Source organism: Equus asinus, chromosome 16, assembly GCF_041296235.1.
Source record: "Equus asinus isolate D_3611 breed Donkey chromosome 16, EquAss-T2T_v2, whole genome shotgun sequence".
Taxonomy (NCBI): Eukaryota; Metazoa; Chordata; class Mammalia; order Perissodactyla; family Equidae; genus Equus; species Equus asinus.
This window is the reverse complement of record NC_091805.1, coordinates 43688377-43713371: the sequence shown is the minus strand read 5'-3', so window position 1 is coordinate 43713371 and position 24995 is coordinate 43688377. Positions and strand designations below refer to the sequence as shown.

The 24995-nt window shown below is 48.2% G+C and overlaps 1 protein-coding gene across 2 annotated transcripts; it reads left to right on the top strand.

Moving 5' to 3' along the window:
• Nucleotides 1-7693: 7693 nt before the first annotated feature.
• Nucleotides 7694-24547, top strand: ADORA3 (adenosine A3 receptor). Of its 2 annotated transcripts, XM_070487031.1 has the most exons (6): nt 8602-9134; nt 17903-18009; nt 19500-19850; nt 21351-21417; nt 22162-22262; nt 24220-24547. In XM_070487031.1, exons 1-6 carry the CDS (start codon nt 8743-8745, stop codon nt 24459-24461), a joined length of 1260 nt encoding a protein of 419 aa, XP_070343132.1. In that variant the 5' UTR covers nt 8602-8742; the 3' UTR covers nt 24462-24547. The 2 variants fall into 2 exon arrangements, with proteins under 2 accessions (XP_014692730.1, XP_070343132.1); XM_014837244.3 differs by lacking the exons at nt 17903-18009; nt 19500-19850; nt 21351-21417; nt 22162-22262; nt 24220-24547 and adding an exon at nt 10804-11921 and having other exon boundaries at nt 7694-9134.
• Nucleotides 24548-24995: the final 448 nt, after the last annotated feature.

Genomic DNA, 24995 nt, shown 5'->3' with positions numbered 1-24995 from the left:
CGGGCATTGGTTTCCTCTGGTTCCCCACTCCACCCCAAATCCTTGTCTCTTGGAAACCCCACACCGAACACAGTGATCTGGGCCAAGTCACTCGACTTCGTGAGCCCCGTCATGTCATGTGTCAGACTAAACCGGCCAGCTCAGGCCAGAGGTGGTTCTAGGTCCTGCACACAGAGCAGGGACAGGACAAGTAAGGAAATGAATAAACGAGTTCTGCTTGTGAAAGAGGTAACATAGGAAACGAACAGAGTGAGACGATGGAGAGTGCATCTGTGTGCGTGGGTGTGTGTGTAACATGGCACCATTTAGATGTATCACAGAGATGAGAGAATGGAATGGGCTATTGTACATAAAAATGCTGGAACTGCAAGCTGAATGTAAATATCAGACTGTCTCTCTAAGGGTCCCTTTGGCTAGACTCAGACTGGTTGCATGCTGTTTTCTATCTGTACTGGTTTGAGATTATAGATGCAAAAAGCTATTCTTGTTGAGAAAGAAGTCTTCCTGAATCCCTCCGCATTGCTCTTTGGATGTAGAGAACTATGGTCAGCATACTTGCCAGATGAGAAAAAGACAGACCTGAGAACAATACATTATACATTCAATGACAGTTTATTACACGTCTCCTGCGTGCCAGGTACTATTTTAGCCTTTGGTACTGCGGAGAGAAGGGAGAGTAGCGGGGAGATATAAAGATAAATAAGGCATAATTTCTTATGGAGGTTACTAGCAAGTGGGAGAAGCAATTGTGTAAATAAATAACTACAAAACAGTGTAGCAAGTACTCAAAGAGAGGAACGTGTAAGCTGACGGAGTACAGAGCGGGAAGCTATTAACTCAGCCCAGAAGCACTTCAATCCTTTGTGGAAGTAGGGGGGGTGAACATAAATAAAGATAAACCCCGCCTGAGGGAATCATAATATTATGCCCTATACAGCACCACTCCTAAGGGAGCATTTACTAGATATTGCTGGATATTGATGCCTCAAGCATTGTATTGAAAGCTTTCCTCAAAGGGCTTGCTGAACCCCAGAGGACATTTTCAGTCTCGTGATTCTTCTTTTTCTTTTCCCCAAACTGATAATCTACAATATGATTGTGCACCATTTGTGGAGGAAAAAATCTTTACCCCGAAGACATGGGAGGACTGACAAGAATCTTTGTATAACAGCCTGGAATAATCAACGTGTGGACATGCCTACAAAATAAACGCTAATGCTCCTTCTAACATTCGTTTTATAGATTTATTATTTATACCTTGCCTACTTCCAAAATGGAGGGGAAGCTGCTCATAGTAAAAGGAGAGAGCAGGATAGACTCACTAACAACTAGGAGCCAAGGGATGACATGGGCGTATAGGGGCCATGAAAATCTGAGGAAAGCGGGATTACTGAGCCAGAACACCAGCTCCCGGCCTCTCGGCTTCCCACGCAAAACTGAATTATACAAAGCTCTCCCACTGAGCACTTTAACAAAGCAGGCTAGTTTATTAAGAAAAGCAACCTCTTTTGAGCACTGAATTCCTCAGAGAAATTTATGTGAACAAACTTTCTACAAGGCACATAGTATCAGATGACATCTTCAGTCATGAAGAAATGCCGAGACATACTTCATGTGACAGCATTCTATATTTACCTTTATAAAAAGCACAGAGAAAGGGGCTGGCCGGTGGTGTAGTGGTTAAGTTCCCATGCTCCACTTTTGTGCCCAGGGTTCATGGGTTTGATCCTGGGCGCAGACCTACACATAGCTCATCAAGCCATGCTTTGGTGGCGTCCCACATACAGAATAGAGGAAGATTGGCAGAGATGTTAGCTTAGGGCAAATCTTCTTCACACACACACACAAAAGGCACAGAGAATAAGGTTATCTGGGAAGGCATTTCAGCAGAGAACTAAAGTAAATATGGTTTTACAATGTCATTGTCAGGTTGTGGATTAGCTACAGGAGTAGCATGGAGAGACTGTAGTGGGAGAGATGGCTGGCCACTCGCCACGGGCCCAGAATAACGATCTTAGCTGAGCTTCAACAGGAGCTAGAGAGCAGACAGTTGACATGATGACACACTGCCCTCAGTTAGACGGCTGATGTAGGAAACAAGAATTTCTGCCCAAAATGACAATTTGGGAGCTGGAACTGTTTTCACGTGGTTCATCGGGAAGGGCCAGGGCTTTGAAGCCAAGATAGACTTGGGTTTGGGTCCCAACTCTGCCACTTACTGGTTGTATTGCCCAGAGCAAGTCACAAGTTGTCACCAAGCCTTAGTTTCCTCATCTGTGAAATGGATCTGGTAATACTCACTTGCAGGGTTGCTGTAGCATTGTAAACGATGCATGTAAAAGCCTTGGCAGAGTGCCTGGCACGTGTTAGTGGGCATTCTGTCAATGACAATTCTTAGGATAATAAAGATGAAAGGTCTTGTGGACTGGGAGGCGAAGACACATGTCATCAAAACAGAGGAGGTCACTTACCTCCTGCCAAGGCAGGAGCGTTTGCTCCCCATTCATTAAGGAGTGTCATCACGTTTGTTAGGTCGAAGATAAGAAGAGGGCTAGGACCCGGCCCTGCTGTAAACATTTAGGATCACAGTTGCTCTATTCAGACTTCGTTCCTACTCCTTCTGGTGTTTAGATAAAGGGCGTGGGGGTCAACATCTGGATCTACAGAAGGCCCACCTGAAATCAGGGCCTGAGACCTGACCTCTGTGTGGACTGGGGAGACGTCCAGTGTGGGTGATTAGAAGCCTGGGGCTGTGACGCAGAGCAGGCTGGGTTGTGAAGGCGTTCTGAGAAATCACGGGTTCCGAAAGACAGAAAGTTCGCGAGCAAAGGCCAGGAAAATTGACCAGTGGCCCCTGTGCCCATAGAAGGAAGAGGAGAGGGCAGAGATTGGCAGGGGCTGAGGGAGGGAACAATGATGTAGGTAGACAGGGAGCTAACCGTCCCAGTGGGACCTCCCACCGGCAAGCCCTCCCGGCTCTCTGTCTTCCACGGAGCGAGGAGGCCAGAGATGGGTTCCGTCCTAACTGCCTCTTTCCAGTTGTGCATCCTGGAGCGGATATCTCCACCTCTCTGCCTCAGTTTCTTCTTTTGTGAGATGAGACGAGTACCTGCCTTGTGGAGTTGTATTAATTTAGCGAGGTGGAGTGTGCAAGGAGCTTTGCACACTAGGAAGGAAAACACAAGTATTGTTTTTGTTGGAACACTCGCAGGTTTGAAAGAAGAGGATTGAATTTGGTACCGCCCAGGGATATTCTATGGGACTGGACTGAATTTAGGCAGTTGGCAATCTATCCTTGTCTCCCTTGGCCTTAACTCTCGCTTCTTTCCTTTTCCCCACCATCTGAGGTTGCTGGTTAAGTGCTTGAAGGGGCTCCTCTGGGTTCTCCTCGTTTTCTTTCTCAGCCTGCGTCCTGAGTGACAGTGGAAATGTGCTGCCACCTGGTGGTCAATGCTGAGCATAGCGCCCCTGCCAGGACACAGGAACAAGCCTTGCAGACGCTTGAGGCTGATGCTGGGAACCCACGACTTCCTCGCCTTTTAAGTGTATAGATCCTGGAACAAATTGAGTTAGCTGAACCCTTATCTGGAGTCTCCACCAGGGCCCGGGGGCCTTGTGACACACTCGACGTGGGTGGGGGTCTGGTGGGTGGGGCAAGGGTGCCTGGAGGAGTTCCCCTTCTCTGGGCAGGATTTCCTGTTGCTCAGAGTGCAGGAACCTTGACCTTTCCCTCCCATCGCCACTGGGTCTGAGTCTCCTGAACTCAGACTACAGGCCTCGGGAGCCCTGGCTCCTTGACCACAGCTCGGGTGGCTCAAGTCACTGGGCCCTAGCAAGACACCCTCTGGGGACAGCGGCTCCAGATCAGCCCCTGGAGGAAGGCGTCTGAAGGGCCCAGCCTCCTCCCTCTGGGCTGACTGGGAGGCGGAGAGGGAGGAGTGCTGGGTGAGGGGGAGTGACGGCAGGACCCCTTCCTGGAGTGCCTCTGAGCTCTCATCCTTTCTAAGCCTCTGCTGTTGGCTAGCAAGCACAAAGCTTTGTAAAAATATACGGCTTTAGGGAAGTGGCGAGGGGGCCAAGAGGAAGTGAGCAAACTGATTTTGTGCAACTCTGCCGCCAGCAGTCAGTCAGTGAGAGCCAGCCCCGGGCAGAAGCCGCCACCTTCTGCCCACCAGACATCCTGTCTCAGCGCCTCCTGCACCGGTTCTGGGGCTCCAGAGTCCTTTCCTGGGCCCCCATTCAGACGCATCTTGCTACTGCAGTCTGGTTGTGGGGGTTTCCCAGGCTTTTCTGAGAAGCTGCAAAGGATCAGATGAACCGTCTCTGGCTAACCACGCAGGATGTGAACCAGACCCCAAAGGCAAGATTGTAGCCTTGTGGTTGTGCTGTGTCCAGTTGTGCCAGCCCAAGGAGGCTCCAGGCCGGGGTTTGGGACAGGTGAGGCCTTTCCCAAGGCCTCCAGTTGCTTCCCCTGCCATTCAGGCCCACGGTTCCTCCCAGATCGTGGCTTCCTCCAGGAAGTTCAACTTCTTTTAGTAGAATTGAGGCAGACATGGTCCTTCTTTTAGATGGGAAAATCTCTTGAGTCATATTTCACTTATAATTTATTTTATTTAAAAATAATTTTTTTGGCACGTTGATCCAGTGAAAGGTTTCTTTCTGGCCAGAGCGCCTCCTGGGGCTCTGGCCCCACCGGTGGCCTTGTACAAGCATCTCTCGGATTCCTCCATCTCTTCCTGACTCAGAGCTGGTGCTAGACCTACACTGCCCTTGAGCTCTGTGCCTGCAGTCTTGGTGGCCGCTTTCTTTTCCAGACGGGAGGTTAGAACCTCCCATTGGTAGTATGGCGACATGAAGTCCAGGGGCTCCTTGTACTTGTGAAAGCTTCATGTGGTGGCTCACTTGCTCATTCATTTACCAAGGGCTGTGGTTCAGAACCTGGGCTCTGAAGCCAGGGGCCTGGGTTTGAAGGCCAGCTCTGCCATTTCCTAGCTGTGCAACCCTGGGCAGGCTACTTAACCCTTCTGAGCCTCAGTTTGCTCAGCAGTAATGACAGTATCCAATTCATCAGAGAGCATTGAATGAGAGCATGTGAGTAAAATGCTTAACATGCTAACTGGTATAATGGAAAGTGCTTAACAGGTCCTAGTTGATATATTGGTGTTGTACACTCGGTGCTGGCTGTATGCCTCTGGTTCACTCAGGCGCTTTCCCATCCGTTCATTTATCAGTTTACCAAGCACCTCCTCTCTGCCAGGCATTGTGATGAGGGCAGGAAACGCAGAGATGAGAAGTGAAGGTGCGTGCCCTCCATGAGCTTACAAGATAATGGGGGAGGGCTGTATAAACACAGCATGTTGGGGTCCCAGAGCGGGTGGTATCTGGGAAGTTTTCTTCAATGTCCTGTGTGAGAAGAGTCTTGAAGGAAAAGTGCCTGTGTTCCAGGTGGACGCGGGGGAGAAACACCTTCCTGGCTGGAAGGGAGTATGTGCACAGGGGTGTGGGAGTGGAAGAGCAGGCCCCTGGGCCACCTGTGCTCAGCATGGGGGTGCTTATGGTTTCTGGGGGAACCAGGCGACAGGAAGCTGTGGAGGCTGGGAGACTCCGGCGCCATTTCAAAAATGGGGACAGCTTGGAGGCTGTAGGGGGACTCGCATCTGGGGATGGGTTAGGAGGCAGTCTCTACGTGAGAAATGATGAGGAAAGTTACTTAATCAACAGTGGCTGTGGGCTGTGGATAAACGAGGTGACCATCTGCCCTGGCCTCTCTGTCCTCTGTCCCCAACTGCCCTTTGGTGTTCAATCTAGAGTGAAAAGGATAGTCAGGGCCCGTCCCAGGCCAAATTGTTAAGTGACTGTGAGAGCCTTACCCTCACCCCTCAGATCGCCCCCCTGAGCAGCGATGGGCTCTGTCTACTCAGAACACATAAAGAAAAGGCTTCCCATGTTCATGGAGAGGAAATTCCCCAAGTATGTGCAGAGAATTCTGGAAACAGAATCCCCAGGTAGGAAGAAGGAGGTAGGTCGGCGGCCCCAAGTGTGTCCCCTGCCTCTCCGTTTGCCTGTGGGTTATCCTCTCGCGGGCTACCTGTCCCCACCACGCTGCTCTTGTGACCCGTGCTTGGACAAAACTCCTCTCTTTGGTTCTTCTAACCCAACCGAGATAGGCTGGTCCCAAAAGGACTCACCTGGGTCCTAAAGGAGAAGAAAGGGGCAAGAATCCAAAACCACACACATCAGGTTTCCATCTCTAGCTGTCAAATCCATCCCTGTCACCTCAGTCCACTTCCCGTGGGCCGGGTCCATCGCTCAGGCACTCTTCCTGGCCCCCACCGCCTCTCCCCTCCCCCGGCTCCTGGCCCGTAACCACACAAGGGCCTCTCTCTCTTTTTTCCGAAATGTGGGAGCTGTCCATTGTGCGACCAGCTCTCAAACGTAGAGCAAAGGTCTGTGCTCCCCTCTGCCACAGGGGGGCCCTCCCTCTGGCCTTGGCCTCCCCTTGTTGGGCTGTGAGGCAGACCAGGGTTGCCAAGCCCTCCAGGAACCCTGCTCCTTGGCTGTACAATCGCCACAACCGGGCAACACGACTCGTCCCTGTACCAGAGGGTCTTTCTCTCACATAAGCTTCTTTGGTGCTACTAGGTGGCTGAGGGTCGAGCGGAGGGTACATTTTGTACAGCGAGTCACCAAGATTCAATGATTGCTTTAGGGTGAGAATGACTTGGGTCGGTAGCGCGCAGCCTTCTAGAAATCGCTCCCTGTGGCTTCCTTCTCCAAAGCAGAGATAAAAAAGCAGTGGCAGTAGAAACATTCATGACAGGCCACATTGGAGGCTTGGGAAGCTTCTCGAGTTCCCACAGTGCAGGGATGCGGGCACTGGGACATTGCAAAGTACCAGAGACACGGAAATGCAGTTGGAGAGGGCTGCCCCTTCATGTCTGGGGAGTTCTTTCGGAGAAATGGCAAGTCTAGCGAGGGTGAGCAAGGCTTCAGATAAGCTTGGACCGACCTGGGAGGAGGCGGGGGAATCAACGGGTGACGTAGAAGCAGAAAACTGAAGAAGACCCTGGCAGGCCCCGTGCTGAGGCATCTTGCCCGCGCCCCTGTGAAAAGCATTTGCTAGTAAACACCAGAACAACACTGTTGTTATCGTTGCATTTTATTTTTGGCTGTACATAGACTGGTGCTTAGGGTAAATGCTATAAACTCTTCAATCCGCTGTGTGGGCTTAGGTCCAACTGTCCCTTTTGCTGTCTCTCTAAATAATCACTTTGGGGGGGCACCGAGACACTTAAACTAGGTGGACCCCAAATAACAATTGCATTCAACTGTCTGGTTCCCAGGAGTTAAGACTAGGGGAGCAACTTCAGGGAAAGAATCTGATTCCCAGGCAGACACCCGTTCCTGCAGCGTGGGAGTGGGGTGCGGGGCACGAGGGTAGGAGGTTATGCCGTGTGATCATGTGCGCAGCATGGTGCCCTTTCCCTCCTTTCTGCATGGCTGGTCATCCTGTCATCCTGTTGTTCCTCAAATAGATTTGACCCAGGCTGGTTGCTAGTGTGAGGGCTGGTGGATGTGTGGGTAGAGAAGGGGAGATGGAGGCTCAGCAGCTGTGATGCTTATGGGAGGAGTTGAAGTTTTGCTCTTCTGAGCAGGGAATCTTAGCTTGTCCCTTTGGCACAAGATCTTTGATACCAAGGCCGGGTTCCAGCTGTGCCCAGCAGAGTCGACTCACACGGTCAAATCTCAGTGCTTGCTGTTCTGCGCTGTCTTTGCCCATTCAGGCTGATATAACCAAATGCCAAAGACTTATAAGCAACAGAAATTTATTTCTTACAGTTCTGGAGGCTGGGAAGTCCAAGATCAAGGCATCAGCAGAATCCATGTTTGATAAGGACCCACTTCTTGGTTCATAGATGGTGGAAGGGGCAAGGGAGCTCTGTGGGGTCCCGTAAGAACACTAATCCCATTCATGAAAGCTCTACTCTCATGACCTAATGACCTGCCAAAGGCCCCACTTCCAAACACCATCACCTTGAGGACCAGATCTCAATGTATGAATTCTGGGAGGACACAAACATTCAGTCTATAGCATGCACTAAGAAAGAATAAATTCTGGCTGAGGTTAGAGGCTGCCGCTAAAGTCTATTACTTGTTCCTCTGCATTCCCTGCTTGCCTCTTTATGACAAGATCTCTCTGCTAAGCTAGCAGAAAGCCAGAATACTGCATAGTCAGGGCTCCCAGCTCCTCTCCCACCCAGTGCTACACTCTCATCTGGCCCATGTGTCTCCATGCCGCTCACACCCCCTCCTCTGTTCTTTCCTTCTTCTTGCTGAGTGTTCCTGGCTCTGTGCTTCCTCTAAGCCCATCTCACTTCCGGAAACACCCTTGAAGAGGCCTGCTTATCTCGATGGAGCTTGAGTAGCCCTCTGGGGGCAGGGGAAGGCAGAGGCCTTGAGCGTGTCTGTCTGGGGAACTAAGAGCAGCAGCACTTTCAGATTCAGTCCACATAGAGCTGTCCGCCAGGCTTCCAGGAACCCAGGGATGCGTGGCCTACAAAGGGGCTGGAAGTGATTGCCCTCTGATGGGCTCTTTCTAAGGAGAGGGAGTCCTGCAAGAGAGCGCCCCACCAGAGAAGAGAAGGAATGGTCAAGTTGTGAGTTTTAGATGGTTGCTGCTGTACTTGGACCTCGGGCAAGATGTCTGGCAAGAGCTAGGCTCACCAGCCCACACAGATCCTGATGGCATGCTTGTCCCCTGGGAAGCTCCTCTGGGAAAGCAAGATGCCTGTCAATGGCACTGCCCTGTCGTGGGCCACCGCTACCTACATCACTGTGGAGATTCTCATTGGGCTCTGCGCCATAGTGGGCAATGTAATGGTCATCTGGGTGGTCAAGCTGAACCCCAGCCTGCAGACCACCACCTTCTATTTCATCATCTCCCTAGCCCTGGCAGACATTGCTGTTGGCGTGCTGGTCATGCCTTTGGCCATTGTCATTAGCCTGAGCATCACAATCCACTTTTATAGCTGCCTTCTCATGACCTGCCTGCTGCTTGTCTTCACCCATGCTTCCATCATGTCTTTGCTGGCCATTGCTGTGGACCGATACCTGCGGGTCAAGCTCACAATCAGGTAACCTGCTTCAAGAGGGGTGGTGGAGCAGTGATGGGGTGCCTGGGAAATGGGGCTACAAAGTGCAGATCCCAGACCCTTTGAGTGAAAACAAATCCAAATTGGCTTCTGCACTTGAAAGAGGACACTCAATTTCTTCTCACCATTTGGCATGTGTGAGGTTTAACAATGATGAGCTGAGACTCAGAAACTAGAAACAGAAGAATTCTCCCTTTGCTCTCCACCGACTCTGGGAGTATATGCTCCATCCCCCAAGGGAGCTAAAGAAGATGAAAGCTTGATGCATTTTTAATTAGTAAAAAATGCTCTTGACTTTTAGAAATGATAGAAATGTACTAGACAAGATAAGGAACAGAGAGCTAAGGATAAGAGGAGATAAATTGATAGTTCTGTTCTTTGCCAATGTAAGTTATTTTAAAAGTTATTTTAACTTTGCTTCCTCTTCTATGTTGAGAAGGGGGTCAAAAAATTTCTCCATTGCAGAAAGTAGTAACAACCTTTCATGTGACCATGTGAACTGAACATCCTGCCAAATGAAGAAATCTGATTCCCCAGCTGTCCTGAACTCCATCTCCTCCCATCTGGTGTTTCTCCTCCATCCTCTTGGGAGAGAGCATGGCAAGGGAGCTAGAAACAAGCTCTCGATACAAACAAGCCTGGGTTCAAAACCCCGATCTTGAGATCTGATCTTGGGCAGGTTATTTAACTTTCTCTGCTTCACATCTCGCAGTGGTGAAGATGCTCTGAACTCAGATCTCTTTTCCGTTTAGCTCCATCACTTCTAGCTTGCACGAGATACTTACTTGTCTGTTTCATTTTTTTCACCTATAAAGTGGAGATAATAATCTCATCTTCCTCATATGATTAAATGGGTTAATACATGTAAAGCTCTTAGAAAAAAATGCCTGGCACACAGTCGATGCTCAATAGACGTAGCTATAACTATTATTATTTTCAGCATTGCCATTAATGAAATGGAGATTATCATAAAAATATCTCCAGTTCGTTGTGGGATTTCATTGAGATAAAGTCCACTGAGTACATAGTTGGTACTTAACAAATTCAGTTTCCTTTTTGCAGACAATAGGGTGTTGTCAGGAAGGATGGTTTAAGGAGAAATGGTAACTCTCGTTCGATGAGTCTTTAAAGTTCTCAGAAGCCCTTCACCACCATCGCAACTCCATAGACTCATTTAACTCAAACACCAAGTATGGATGCCAGTGCAAACAGAGACGCAGGGGCGGGCACATGTTGAGGGGAAGAGCAGAGGGGCATAGTCTATTTACGGGCATCAGCATCATAGCCAAAATAAACAATGCGCTTCACAGGAGACAAACATGCTTTGAGGGGTTTATTTCTCACCTAGTAGGCGGTCCCAGGAGACTTAGATAGCTCTTACCTCCTAGGAAATGAAGAATTCTTGGGCTGGAAATGGAGCTGTGAGTGGGGCGTGCAAGCGCCTGACTCTAGGCAACATATTCCTGATCCACTCTACATGGTACTTCTTTAGAAAAGTCCCCAGAGAAGTTGGCTGGATTTTTCTCCAATCATTGTCTGCTCATCTTCATATCCAGCAGAGTTCAGCCTAAATCACCATAGAATACCAATGCTCTCCAGTCCCCTTAGCAATTCCTGCTGTGAACTCACTGACTCTCTTCCATTCAAACAGATACAAGAGGGTCACCACTCAAAGAAGAATATGGTTGGCCCTGGGCCTTTGCTGGCTGGTATCATTCCTGGTGGGATTGACCCCCATGTTTGGCTGGAACAAGAAACTGACCTCAGGGTCCAAAAATGACAGCCTTGCATGCCAATTCCGTTCTGTTGTGAGCATGGACTACATGGTCTACTTCAGCTTCTTCACCTGGATCTTCATCCCCCTGGCTGTCATGAGTGCCATCTATCTGGACATCTTCTTTGTCATCCGGAACAAACTCAGTCAGAACTCTTCTGGCTCCAAAGAGACAGGTGCATTTTATGGACGGGAGTTCAAGACAGCCAAGTCTCTGTTTCTGGTTCTCTTCTTGTTTGCTTTGTCCTGGCTGCCTTTGTCGATCATCAACTGTATCACATACTTTAATGGTGAGGTACCACAAACTGTACTGTACTTGGGCATCCTGTTGTCTCATGCTAACTCCATGATGAACCCTATCGTCTATGCATGTAAAATAAAGAAGTTCAAGGAAACCTATCTCTTGATCCTCAAAACCTGTATGATCTGCCAATCTTCTGATTCCTTGGACTCAAGCATGGAGCAGACTCTGAATAGTTAACCATGAAAGATGACTCTCCATCCCATTGACCTTCAGATTTAGCATCAAAAAACACTTGAGGTCTATCCACCTGGGCCAACGGATGTCATATCGTTGATTCCTTCCACCGAGGTGGGCAACATTTGGCTGGCTGCCTCCACTTCTACTTCCTCTACAACCCTCTTCCTCTAATTCTATTTGTTTTCTTGTCCTTCTCTAATTCAATTTTCTGGATGCCTGACTTGAGGACAATGTCCTATTGTTACTACTGCCTGTGTTCCTCCTTCTCAAATAGGAAGAGAAATCATAGAGTCTGAGGGATGCCTCACTGACTTACTGACAGAAGGCTCCAATCAAGCTGGATATGTCCATGATGGAGATTCAGTTCCACTCCCTCGTGGAGCTAAGCAAAGATGCCTGCTCAGCAGATGCCTGGGAGATGGTGGGAACAGAAGGAGTGAACTGAGTTTAAGGGGAACTTAAACTCCTGAATTCACCCTTAAAAGCATTTGAATAAATAAAAGATGACAGCTAACTGTTGTGTGTCTCTTTGCTGAGGGTGAGGGTCACTTGGGGCTTGAAGACCCAGCTGACTGCTCTTGACACTCAGCCTGCTTGCTACCTGGAACCATGCGGCATGTTCACCTGTGTGAATTCTGGGGCCTTCATCCGTTGCCCCAGATCACCCTGCTCCTTTTTCTGATCAAAGCATTCTTCAACTTTATGAACCGTTAATCAATTGTTAGAGAAAGAATGATTCTCTCTCTAGAGCTGAGTCCTAATCATTTCCTCTGGTGTCTCATTTTACTGGGAGTAGTGAGGGGTCAAAAGAGACACTGGATAGCTGTTATTCGTTGAGCACTTCCTATGAACTAAGCACTTTTCATCCAACATCTCTTTTGGTCATGACAATCTTTGAGGTAGGTACCACCATTATTATCATCTCTATTTTGCAGAAGGAAAAAATGAGGCACAGAGAGGTTAAGTGACTGGTCCACAATCACACGATTAACAAGAAGTAGAGCCAGGATTTAAACTCAGCCCTGACTTATGGGAGAACCCAAGCTTCTCACCACCTGTTCTCAGACATGAAGAGGGACTTGTAACTTCTCCAAAGTCCAAACTCTCAAGTTCACCTAATGTATAATTAGCAGATACATGGGTACAAACTACGGCTTGTATACTTGAGGACTGCCTGGGTTTTTTGCCTTAGCTACTATCGTTGATCTCATTAATCGGGACACCAGACAGAGGTGGAGTTCCAGTCCCATCATTCGAGCACTGAGTGTGGCTCTGGGGATTCAGCGTGGCATCTCTGCTGTAGTCTACCCAAATTTGCAGCTCTGGACTCTCACTCCTAAGATAATAAATACATGAACTTGACGAGAACAGCAAGATACAGATTTCAGTGAAACCATGTCAAAGAGGATAGATGTACTGAAAATGTTTTTTATTAATTCTTAGCCAGTCCTGAAAGTTTATCCTAACCCCAATCTTAGGCTGGAGCCCGATAACCATATTTATCTTGCTAACATTTTATTTCAGCAAAGGTCCTTATTTCTCTTCCTGAAACCCCAAGAAGAATCAACACTATCAGGGCAGTTAAAAGACTTGCGTATACTTTCCTAGTAATGCCAAACTGAGTTGGTCACCCCACCCACCCACTTCCCAGCACCGCTCACAACGGCGTCTTAGAGGCAGAGGCCGGGAGCACAGCCCAGTGTTCCTGTGGGTACTGGATGTGGGCAGTTACCTTAGTCCTGACAATCTCTCCTTCAACACTTTAGGAGACCTTTTTTCTTTAAAAATACAAGCTCCCTCCCCCCCAACCTTTTTTTTCTTAGTGGTATCCCCTTGTTTGATTTAAAGCTTTTCCCCCTGAATTACTTTTGTGTTTAGTTAAAATGCCCAGAGGGACGAGGCCCTGGGTTTACTCTGGGCTCTGGTCCCCTTGACACCCTGTTCCACCCAGGAACCATCTGCCCGGTTGCAGACTTGAGGGAAGTGCTGGTTAGTTGTCAGTTCCACATAATCGTCACACAATGCTTCTTAGTTTACAATCTCTAACCTACTTGCTATAGCAACACTTGCACCTTCTCTTTTTGGAAACGATTTAAAGTGACCACTTCCCTCAAAACAGAACAGCAGTCTTTGCTGGTCATTCGGTGTCATCAGAGGAGCTGTGGCTCCTGAGCTTCGGAAAGACTTTATTTTCTTTCTCCTTTTCTCTCTTCTCCTCCTCCCTCCCCTTCTCTTTCTTTTTCTTTCTGATGGCCACTGCTTCGCAAACCCATTGAGGGTTTGTAGGGAGTCCCCTGAGCTAAGGGGTCCCACCAGCCCAGAAGAAGCTCTTACAGTGAAACGCCTTTTGGTGTGGACTCGAAAAAATGAACCAAGAGTTGTTGGCAAGGAGCTTGGGTGGAAGTGGTGGTTTCAGGTTTAGAGATTATGTCACAGGAGTCTCACTGAGTTCATCTCCCACTAGCTCCCTTCGGCTAAACAGTGAAGGGTGGCTGTTGGGTGTTTATTCTAAAGGAATCAGGTAAAAAGACCACCCAGACAAAACCAAGGTTTGCTTCCTCCTCCTCCATATGAATTCACTGGAACCAAGGTAGATGTTGATTAGCTGGCCTTATTTATCCATTTTTTTAAGTCAAGTCAATGGTGGAAATAAGCAATGACTGAATGAGAAGGGCGAAGGCTATTTATTCAGAGCTTGCTAGAGCAAGGGAGTCAGCCACTGTCACTTGCGTCCTGGCAGAGGCTCAAAGGCAGGCAGAGGATGGGAAAGCTTACTAGTGGGAAAAAGAAAAGGCTTCAGGTGTGGCCTGGTTGGATGCTGCTGCCCTGGAGAAGCTGGAGGCACGCTAACTAGAAGAGGGCATCCTGCGTGATTGCTAGAGGCGCATGTTTGCCTTTCTCTGGTTGGTCCCAAGTTGGAAGCAGGAGAAAAATTAAGAAAGCTGTCAGTCGTTAACCAAGTCCTGGCCATTTTAAGCCAGTTGTTACAGAGATTATTGCTTGGAGCTCTCGACTGTTGCTAGAGATAATGGTTTGACTTCCCAAAAGTCTGATTTCTAGCAGGCTGGCTTTCTGGGCTGGTTGTGGGCCAGAGTTCTATTTTTATATACTGTCCGGCCGTTGTCTGTTTGTGTATTCAGTTTCTTACAGCCAGATGCATATTTTCTAGAGAAACTCTGCCTTAAGATACCATACTGGGTATGACGGGAATAAGAAGTCACATCTTGCCCCAGCCACTCGGATGACGTGGTGTCTGTAAAGTCTCTTTGTAAACTCTAATGTGCTCTACAATTTTGCGGTATTCTTCCTATTGAGGAAGAAGAATATTGTGACGGAAAGAACTTTTATTTCAGATTTAGCATCAGACCACAATGGCTGTACTAGCTGTGAGAACTTGGGCACATTTCTTCTATTTTTTAAGTTATACTTTTTGGTGAGGAAGACTGGCCATGAACTAACATCTGTTTCCAATCTTTGTCTTCTTTTTCTCCCCAGAGCCCCAGTACATAGCTGTATATCCTAGTTGTAGGTCCTTCTAGTTCTTGTATGGGGACACCGCCACAGCACGGCTTGGTCAGCAATGTGTAGGTCTGCACCTGGGATCCGAACCCGTGAACCCCAGGCTGCCAAAGCGTGTGAACTTAACCACTATGCCGCAAGGCCCGCCCCTTGGTTTGTATTTCTAACAAATATTCTTTAAATTATCAATTCGTTTAATCTTATTACCCATTTATCTTCTCATTTACACATCTAAAGAGTGAGAATTAATTCCACCTTTAAGAGGTAGGAACAGAACTAACAACACCATGTAATACAGACAGTCCCTGATAGATGATGGTTCAACTTACGACTTTTTGACATTACGATGGTGCAAAAGTGATATGTATTCAGTAGAAACTGCATTTCAAATTTTGAATTTTGGTGTTTTTCCCAGGCTAGTGATACGCAATGTAATACTCTCTGGTGATGCTGGGCAGTGGCAGCAGCCACAGCTCCTAGTTGGCCACGCGATCACAAGGGTAAAGAACTGATACACTTACGACATATTCTGTACCCATCCAACCATTCTGTTTTTCACTTTCAGTACAGTATTCAATAAATTACATGAGATATTCAACACTTTATTATAAAACAGACTTTGTGTTAGATGATTTTGCCCAACTGTAGATTAACGTGTGTATTCCGAGCACGTTTTAGGTAGGCTCGGCTAAGCCGTGATGTGCAGTAGGTTAGGTGTATTAAATGCATTTTCACCTTATGATGGGTTTATTGGGACACATCATTTACTCCCCATCAAACCTCTATGAGGTCAACAAATAAACTTGGCAACTGCAACATAAACGGAGGAAGATCTGTACTCAGAATGCTGATAGATACATCTGTTTATTCTTTGTAACTCTGGGCCTTTCGTTTACTTTAGAATGCTACTTTTTCATGTCTTGGGTATTTTCCTAATATCTGTGCACAATCCATTTCTCTTTCCGTTGATACTTTCTTCGATTTCATGATGTTTCATGGTGCCATCTCTGAGCAATTCTTAGCGTTTGTTTTGCATGCAGCTTTCTCAGAGATAAGGGACTGCTTTAAAAATATACAACCATAGTATCTATATGAATTATGAATTTCTGTGTAATAAATTACCCTAAAACTCAGAGTTTTAAAACAATAATCCTTTATTATGTCGTGGTTTCTACGGGTCAGGGGTTCAGGAGCATCTTGGTTGAGTGGTTTGTGCTCGGGGTCTCTCAGGAGGTTGCTGGATCTGCAATCATCTGAAGGTTTGATTGTAGCTTGAGGATCCACTCCCATGGTGGGTCACACATCTCTGGAAAGTTGATGCTGGCAAGTTGGTTCCTTTCCACATGGACCTCTCACAATATGGTGGCTTGAGAGTCCTCACAATATGGTGGCTAACTTCCCGAAGAAGGAGCAGTGCAAGAGACTAAGGTGGAAGTTGCATACCTTTTATGACCTAGCCTTGGAAGTCATACGTCTGCCATATTTAACTGATCACACGGGCCAGCCCTGATTCAGTTTAGGGGAGACTACACCATGGCATGAGTACCAGGAGCCATCTTAGAAGCTGGCTATGACAATGTCATTATCACATCTGAAAAAAATTTAACAATAATTTCTTAATATCATCAACAATCTACTCACCATCTTAATTTCCTCAATTGTTTGCCTCAATCAGGATCCAAATAAGTTCCATATATTTCAGTTTGTCATTATGTTTCTTAAGCTCCCTTTTTTCTTCTTCTTCTCCTTTTTTTTTGCTGAGGAAGATTCACCCTGAGCTAACATCTGTGCCAGTCTTCCTCTGTTTTATATGTGGGTCACCACCACAGCATGGCTGATGAGTGGTGTAGGTCCGTGCCCAGGATCTGAATCTGTGAACCTGGGCCGCCAAAGTGGAACATGCTGAACGTAACCACTATGCTATGGGGCCAACCCCTCTTAAGCTCCTTTTAATCTATAGATTCCTCCTTCCTTCCTATTCTTTTCACCTTGAAGTTTATTTGTTGAACTCATAGAGGTTTGATGAGGTGGAAATGAGGCAATGTAGGTAAAACACATACCGTGATGCAGGTCTACAGCTGGCCCATATTCTGACCTCATGTGAGTTAGAGAAAGGCTCCCATTCCTCAAGACAGGACATGATTGAGCAACCTGGACAACCATCCAGGTCTGGCCCTTGATGGGAAGTGCTAGTCTGGGGTGTGATAAGTAGCATTCAGCTTAAATTCACCTGAGGGGTGGTTCCATAATTCAAACTTTAAAAATCAGTGGTCAGGTCATATGAGTCCCATTAGAATCAGGGGACAGCTCTTCTTAATTTGTCCCAGCTCTGCCCGGGAGAGCATCCAAGAAGTCCGGAGGCTGCCGCCCTGGCTGCTGACACCCAAACACCCACACTTTCACCGCTCACATGCTCCAGATGGGCAGGCACATCTGCTCCCTACAGCTTCATGGTCCACCCACTAACCTCACTCCCCGGGTAAGGCTTCAGGGTCCACTCAGGAGTCTGGGAGGTCAAGAATCTCCTTACTAGTCTTCCTCTAGCTAAATAGGAATTGGGCCTCCAAGAGTGGTGGGTGGACAAGAGGAGGGGCCTCTGGTGATACCTGGACCATTGGCAGGACAGAGCCCACTCGCACCCACAAATGTGTGCCAGTGATGGTGTGTGTGCACATGCTCTTCTGAGTGTGTACAGGCTCTGTTGTCTCAGGTGGATTTACCCAGGAGGGGCATCTCCATTGGTGTTTTGGGCTCTGCCATGAAGCCCAGAATTTTCTCAGTTACCCCATATTATTGTATAAGAAAGTTTATGTCCATGAATGGCATCCCTCTGATGAGGTACCCTTGTGCAGTGCACAACCTGGATACCCATACATAGCAGTGCTTCTTGGATTAACTGGTTGTTCCCTTTTCCCTGGTCTCTCCAAATAGGAAAAAACCATCTTAAGTTCAAAGATATCTATTTCCCTTAAACAGATCTAGGATTCCTGAGATCCCTGGGTACATCGTGTCATTCCAGTTAAAGGTTCACTTCCTTCTGGTCATGAGGCTCTTCATTCTGCTCTCCTTGATGGTCTTTTCAGGTAAGATATGGGGAAGGAACATCTCCAGCCTTCCCAGAGACCTTGCATTTTCATCTCTTCTCCTACTTGGAAGTCCTGCTGATTAGCTTGAACCACCTAAGGAGTGGGATGGGAAAATAAAAGAAAGTGAGAATACTTCTTGTCCAAATTAGTCCTTGTTATTTGCTCTGCTAAGAAGGTTGTGGGGCATCTGAAACCCTCAGCTAAGGTGGGGGCTCTATATTCTCTCTTTCAGTTTAAGTTCTCCTTCCCTTCCCCCTTCTCTCCTTGAAAATATTTGTGCAGATACATGGGGACAGGACTTTCTGCTTTCTGCCCATGTGTGACCCCAAAGATGAGCCTCAGAGCCCTGGGCTGGCCCTGGCTCTGCTGCCCTCCAGCCTTGTGACCCTTGAGAGTTACTGGCCTTCTCTCCGGGTCAGCGTGCAAGCCTGTAAACTGAGCACCACACGATCTTCCTTGTGAGGTTGATATGAGGATAAAATATCAAATCTTATCAAATGGCATCGAGGACGGGAACCCACTGTGAGCTGCATTCGAGGCAGCATGTGAGGGACCCCAGCACACATCGGGAAGACTGAGAGAGGGGTGTGCTCTGCTGCCCCCATCTCTTCTCCTTGGTCAGACATGTCCCCAGCTGCTGTCAAGCTGGACACAGTGTACACAACTTCCTCATTGCACAATATCCTAGATGACAGAGGTTCCCACGCTGGTTTTGTCCGGAGGAAATAGAAAGTTCACAGCCCCTAAGGACAGAGCCTGACTCCCTCTGTGTTCAGCGCTAGAATCCTCCAAAGCTTCCCACTTTCTTTTTGGGGGTGCCGAGGTGGAATGGGGGACAAGGGGCAGAGGATCTGCCAACAGGAAGCCTCAGGCTCTTCATCCTGCGCCGAGCGCCGTTGAGAGGCCTCCTAAATTCTTGCAGAAGGGCGTCCACGTTTCACCCACTCTCAGGCCGGGGGGAAAGACTTCCCGGGGTGTGAGTTTGCTAGGCCTGCTCTCACAAACACTCAGACTGGGAGGTGTGAACAACAGAAATGTATTTTCTTCCAGTTCCAGAGGCTGGAAGTTCAAGACCAAGACATCGGCAGGGTTGGTTTCTCCTGAGGCCTGTCTCTTGGTTTGCTGAGGGCCGCCTTCCCACGGCGTCCTCACACATTGTCCCTCTGTCTGTTGTCTGTGTCCTAGTCTCCTTTTTTAAGGACACCAGTCGTATTGGATTAGGGCCCATTCTAATGAGCCCATTTTAACTTAATTACCTCTTGGAAAGCCCTGTCTCCAAATGCAGTCACATTCTGAGGGACTGGGGTTAGCACTTCAACATACGAATCTCAGGGGGACACTAGTCAGCCCATAACAGCTGCCAACCCCAAACAGGCAAAAGTCAGCCTCCAATCCTTTAATTAATTCTTCTCCAGGACGGCAGGAACTGCAGTGTGTTTACAAGAGTGATGTTGTGTGTGTGTGTGTGTGTGCGTGTGTTTCTATAGATGCCATGGTCATGGATGAAAAGGTCAAGGAAAGCTTTGTGCTGGACACGGCTTCTGCTGTCTGCAGCTATGATGCCTACTATAAGGACCACCCCAAGTACTGGTGCCGAGGCTATTTCCGGGACTACTGCAGCATCATCGTCTTCACACCCAACAGTACTGACCGCGTGGCCCTGAGGGACACAGGAAGCCAGCTCATTGTCACTGTGTCCTGCCTGACCGAGGAGGATGCAGGCTGGTACTGGTGTGGCATCCAGAGGGTCTTTGCCAGGGATGACATGGATTTTACCGAGTTGGTGGTGACTGACAACAGAAGATCAGCCCTGGCCAATGACTTTTGGTCCAGGAAAGGTAAGGAGCCTGGCAGGGCCCTAGTCGGGGTAACCCATAGTAGTGGGTGTTCTCTGGCGTGGCAAATACTCACTGAAGGCAGTGAGCACCAGCTCAGGCTCCCCATAGGCTCTTTGGGGTAACCTGGTCTCTCCTTCCCTCAAAATAGGGTGGTTGCTCATAGTGCTGGGGGTTAACTTGAATCTGGGCAAGATGAGGTGTCTGGGTCCTGGGGTGCTCTTGGAACCTCCCTTTCCTCTCGGCGATCTGGTTCCTGGAACTTGGGAGGGGCTCGTGGGGGCTAACAGGCATGAGAGCTCTGCGCTGCTGGTCAGGAAAGGCTTTGAGGCTGTTACTAAACCTCTGTGCTCTGTGGCCAGGCTTGCAGGTCTAGAATCTTGAAGATTAGTTTCTTGAGAGGTGACCGAGCCTGAAAAAAGTGACTCAGGTGCCTGGATGAGCACCCTCAAAAACTGCCCACTTCAGTTTCCTAATTGACAGGGATACATATCACGGCCAAACTGGTCAGCATTGTCTTTGAAGGAGCACAGTTTACACCAGGAGGCCTCTGAGCGGGTATAGGTGGAACTGGAGCCCGTAGAGAGAAGTCCGTCTAAGCCAGTCAGCTCCTCCTTGGGGCCAGGGCTAAGAGATAGGATCACCAGATGCTCACCAAAATTCTTCTGTCAAATGTTGGAAACCTCTCCTTACACCAGAAAGCCTCTGACTCTCAGGCAGAGGTGATGGAAAGCGCAAGACTTTTTTCTCCTGTGGCTTTTCCTCGTTTCCATTTCTAAAAGGGATGTCTTTTTCTATCACAATCTGAGCACCTTGCCAGTAGGAAAACAAATCAGAGGACTCAAGGGCAGCTGTGGGAAGCTGTCTCCTAGTGCTAGAAAGAGAGTCTTGCTCACACTTGACCAACTGACCGGTAATTTGTCCAGCAAGCATCTCACGGAATGGGTGACATCCTTTGCACTACAGATCCTCTTCCCCCTGGGTCTTGCTGGAGGAGGCAATGTGGGCGGCTGTGGTGGAACTCCTTCCCATTGGGTTTTGGGGGCTGTCAGAAGCATGTCAGAACCATGTGGCAATTAGGTCACCTATTGATCAGTTCCTTAAAGATGGGACTGGCCCTCTGGTGCCACTGGTAGCCCCTTCCACAGCCTTCAGCCTGGGATTCTCTAACCCTGGGCCTCCTCCTCCAGTCCACCCAGAGCTTTTGTGCAAATCTGGAAAGCTGCCCCTTCCTCCAGGTGCACGGAGCCCAGTGGCAGGGGGCACAACTTGGCAAGTAGTGTCGCTGGATTTCAGCCCCTACTTGTTCTCTCAGCCTTCTGCCCTGTGAAGGGCACATGTCTCCAGCTATACTTTGTGCCTCTGCTTGGCCCAGCAGTCACCCAGAGCATTCATTCTCTGGAGATCGAGGGAATGACAGGCAGAGATGCAGAGATGCAGAAGGCAAAGGGTGGGCCTGGGAGTGGGCCTTACTTGACTCTCAACAAATCCTTTCTGATGCAGACCCATCTGGCAACAGGAACAGAAGCTGCAGGGCTTCCAAAGTTGTCCACAAGGCAGATCACTCCATGTGAGTCATAACTTTAGAAGACACATTGGCTTTGGCAGGGGTGGGGTGTAGGGTAGGGGGGTGGTGTCAACAACAACACAGGATGACAGTTGATTTGCACCTACTAATTCTAAACTGCATATCATTTCTCCACCTGAACTGTATCTTCAATGTGACTATTCGATTTATTTCAAAAGAATATAGTTTAGGACTCTTCGTTGCAAGCAGCAAAATGCCCTCTCGCTGTCTTAATTAAAAAGGTGAATTCATCACAAGGAGAGAGCAGTGTCTCATAAATGCAAGGGAGGCATGTGCCCACCCTCAGAAATGGTCAGGAGCCAATGGATGATTATCTTCATCTCTGATCTGTGGCTCTTGTGTGTGTTCACTTCCCCTCTCTCTGTGCTGCCCTCTTGTTTCATTTTTGATCGTGAGAAAAGATGTCCATTTCTAGCTCCTGAGTTTCTTTCTCCCCTGGTTGAGAGACCAGCCAGTCTGAGACTAGATCCTCCTGTTCTCAGTTCCATGTTAGTTTCTGAGGAAGCGGCTCAGCCTAGCTTCGTCAGATGCCCAGCCCAGGTCCAATCAAATGACGTCTGGGGGATGGGGGCGCTCCAAAGGAATACGGTTGCCAGGAGCTACTGGAAGTAGGTGGGGGGTGGGGGGAGGGCAGAGGGGACAGATCCCAGAAAAGGGGATCCTGAGCAGAAAAACAAAAAGTGGTTTCTTCCAAGGGACATGAAATCTGTCTGTGATTCCCTCCAGGACGTCCATTCTCATCATCTGCATGTTGATCTCGGGTTTGGGGATTATCTCTATAATCAGTCATTTGTCAAAAAGGAGGAGAAGTCAAAGGAATAGAAGGGGTAAGTAGCAGTTTGGGGGGAAATGAAAGAGGTCAAGGAGCAGCTTTCAAATGAGTGAATGTGACCCTCCTCTTATTGCCTGGATCCCCGAGGCCAACGCAGCCAGCTCATGGGCTGGAGGTGATTCTGCTTCACAATGGCAAAGGCACCATGAGGGGTGACCAACAGCACTGAGCCTTCGTAAGCGGAGGTGTGTGTAGACCAGGGAGGAGGGAGGCCCTGAGACAACCACTCTGTAGCTTCCACGTCGGGAGGGCCACCTGCCTCCCCAGCACACACACTTTGGGAGGCAGCCTTCCTCCTTGACTGAAACTGTTTGCTCACCTGGAGGGACTAGAAGCCAAGGCTCCTGTCAAAGGAGCTTCCGGGGCCTCTGGGTAAGCAGGCATAGAAAGGTCTCCTTGAGAAGGGTCAGGAGTGGAAGAGGACAGGCTCAAGGGCTTCAGCCCCAGTCTCGAGCCACAGGAGGAGCGGCCTTTAAGCTCTGTGCCTCCTTCTGCCCTCAGGAGATTACAGGTAAAGGCCTAGCAAGAAGCCAGAATACCAGCCAAGCTGCTTCTGTGATCCCCATGCCTCTGGTAAGTTCCCTCCTTGGCTCTTCTGTCCTGAGCCCTGTGCCCCACAGCTACCTACCTTTAGGGCCCCTCATTCATAAACAGAGAACAGGAACTTCGTTTAGACGGGGCTATGTGGATCTATCCATCTTTCCTTTGGGGCAGCATCAGAGAAATAAAAATCCTCAAGGCCACTGTGTGGTGATTCTGCTGACCTCTCAAGTAGGCACAAGGTAGAAGGAGCATTAGATATAAGTGCCACTGTTTGGCCAGTAGGTATTTTGGCTTTTTCTTTTTATGCTTAGAAGCCACAGAAATACCTTGGGCAATGTAGAGACTGCAGGCATAATTACAAAGCAGACTTCAACCTCCTCTGGGTGTGAAAATGCGGAAAAACATTTCAGAGAATGAGAGAGAACAAAAAAATGAACCTGGAAACAGCTGTTAATGAAACAGAAGGGTCTATATAGCCAGAGGAGTCTCAAATTCCAAGCCAAGGCTGCGAGGCCTCCTGCTTCCCCCGGCCCCGTGGCCACAGCAGGGGTGCTAAGAAGTCAAAGTAGTGGCCCCCACAGCATTCGCATTCCTGGCCTTTTGTCCTCCAAGAACTTTGGACTGGGGAGATGGGGGATGCAGACAAAGCAACATCTTTCCCAGCTTTGCCCAAGACCACTCCCTTTGGGACACCACTGTAGTCTAGGTTTGTGCAAAAACCATTGTCACTTCTTTAAGGCTTGAGTTTGGGCAACTTTTACTTCCCTGGGCCTGTTTACTTCTCTATAAATTGAAGACCCCCATTCTCATACTCCCTAGGACTTTTTCTTCATTCATTCATTCATTCATTCATTGGTTCATTCATTCAATAAACAAGGACCATGCTAGATGCTGGGGATACAAACATGAGCAAAAGAAATAGCATCCGTCTTCATGTAATGTAGAGTGGCAGGGAGACAAACTATTGCGTGCACACACACACACTCACACAAATGTTAAATTGTCACTACAATAAGTCCCCTAAAGGAGAGACACATGGTGCTGTGAAAGTTGAGGCGATGGAATGCAACCCTGTTCCTTTTTAGCAAGCAGTTGTACGACCTGTGTTAGCCATAGCCTCACACTCAGGCAGTTGAAACATGGGAGCCTGCATCAAGGTCCCTTCTGGCTTTGACATTCTTGGGTTCTGAAGGTGTCCAGTCGTATTCACATCCCCCAATGGTGAGAGGTGAATGCAAGCCCCATACCCCAAGCTTTCCTACTGACTGACCAACGAGCCCTGAAAACAAATTTAGTGTTTAGGTCCCATGAAGGCCCCAGGAGAAAGCTTGCAACTTTTGCTGCAGAGACACTCAGCAGAGGTAGGCAGTAGATCTCAACTCAGTTTTCCCTTTCCATTTCCAACAAAGTAGACCACTCTTTGAAGCCCCTCTCACGTGTCCTGCCTCCAAAGGAAATGGCTCGTACTGAACAGATGACTGAAGATTTCTTTCATTTGGTTCATAAAGTGATGCTACAACAGAATCACCATGACAACCGACCCACATCTAGAGGACTGATTCTGACCTCTCAGTGTTGTGAAGGACCCTCTCAACTTGGCAGCAATCATTTGCCACTTGGTAAAGGGTGGGAGCTGGAGGAGCTGTTCTAGGCCTTGCCTGAGCAAGGCTGCCATCAGACAACATCTCAAAATCTTAGTTCTCATGCCTTTGGCTAGCCGGAAGTGAACAAGATGAGCAGAATCTTGGTCATGGGGCCAGGAGATCACTTGTATTTTATTTGTTAACCAATAAATTCCTGACTATTATTGAATGCACTCCGAGGTATGACTAACTTCTCCCAGTATATCACTGAAAAAGTATTTCTGGAAAAGTTTCTTTTAAAGTATGATATTTTAATTTATTTCTGAATTGATATTACATGCTATGCTACCCAAAGAAAGGGAGATAGGCTCACTCAGTGGTTCTCAGATTCTTTGGGTGAAAAGACTGCCCTGTATGGGAAACTGCCACCAGACTGAATAGATGCCGCTCCTGATCAATGAGAAATTGAGGTGTGATAAGTTAAGTGAAATTGTCATTCAAATCAGGAAACACAAACCAAGGCTGAGAGTCAGCAGCTTGTGCGCAAGGTTATACTGTCATTAATGCCAGAATTACCAAAACTCTTAGCTCCCACCTGTATG

Excerpts from the sequence above, each read along its gene's own strand:
- ADORA3 (XM_070487031.1), top strand. The coding sequence starts at position 8,743 with ATGGCATGCTTGTCCCCTGGGAAGCTCCTCTGGGAAAGCAAGATGCCT. Across the intron at positions 18,010-19,499 it reads CTCCTTGATGGTCTTTTCAG|ATGCCATGGTCATGGATGAA; the intron begins GTAAGATATGGG and ends GTGTTTCTATAG. Across the intron at positions 19,851-21,350 it reads TGACTTTTGGTCCAGGAAAG|ACCCATCTGGCAACAGGAAC; the intron begins GTAAGGAGCCTG and ends TTTCTGATGCAG.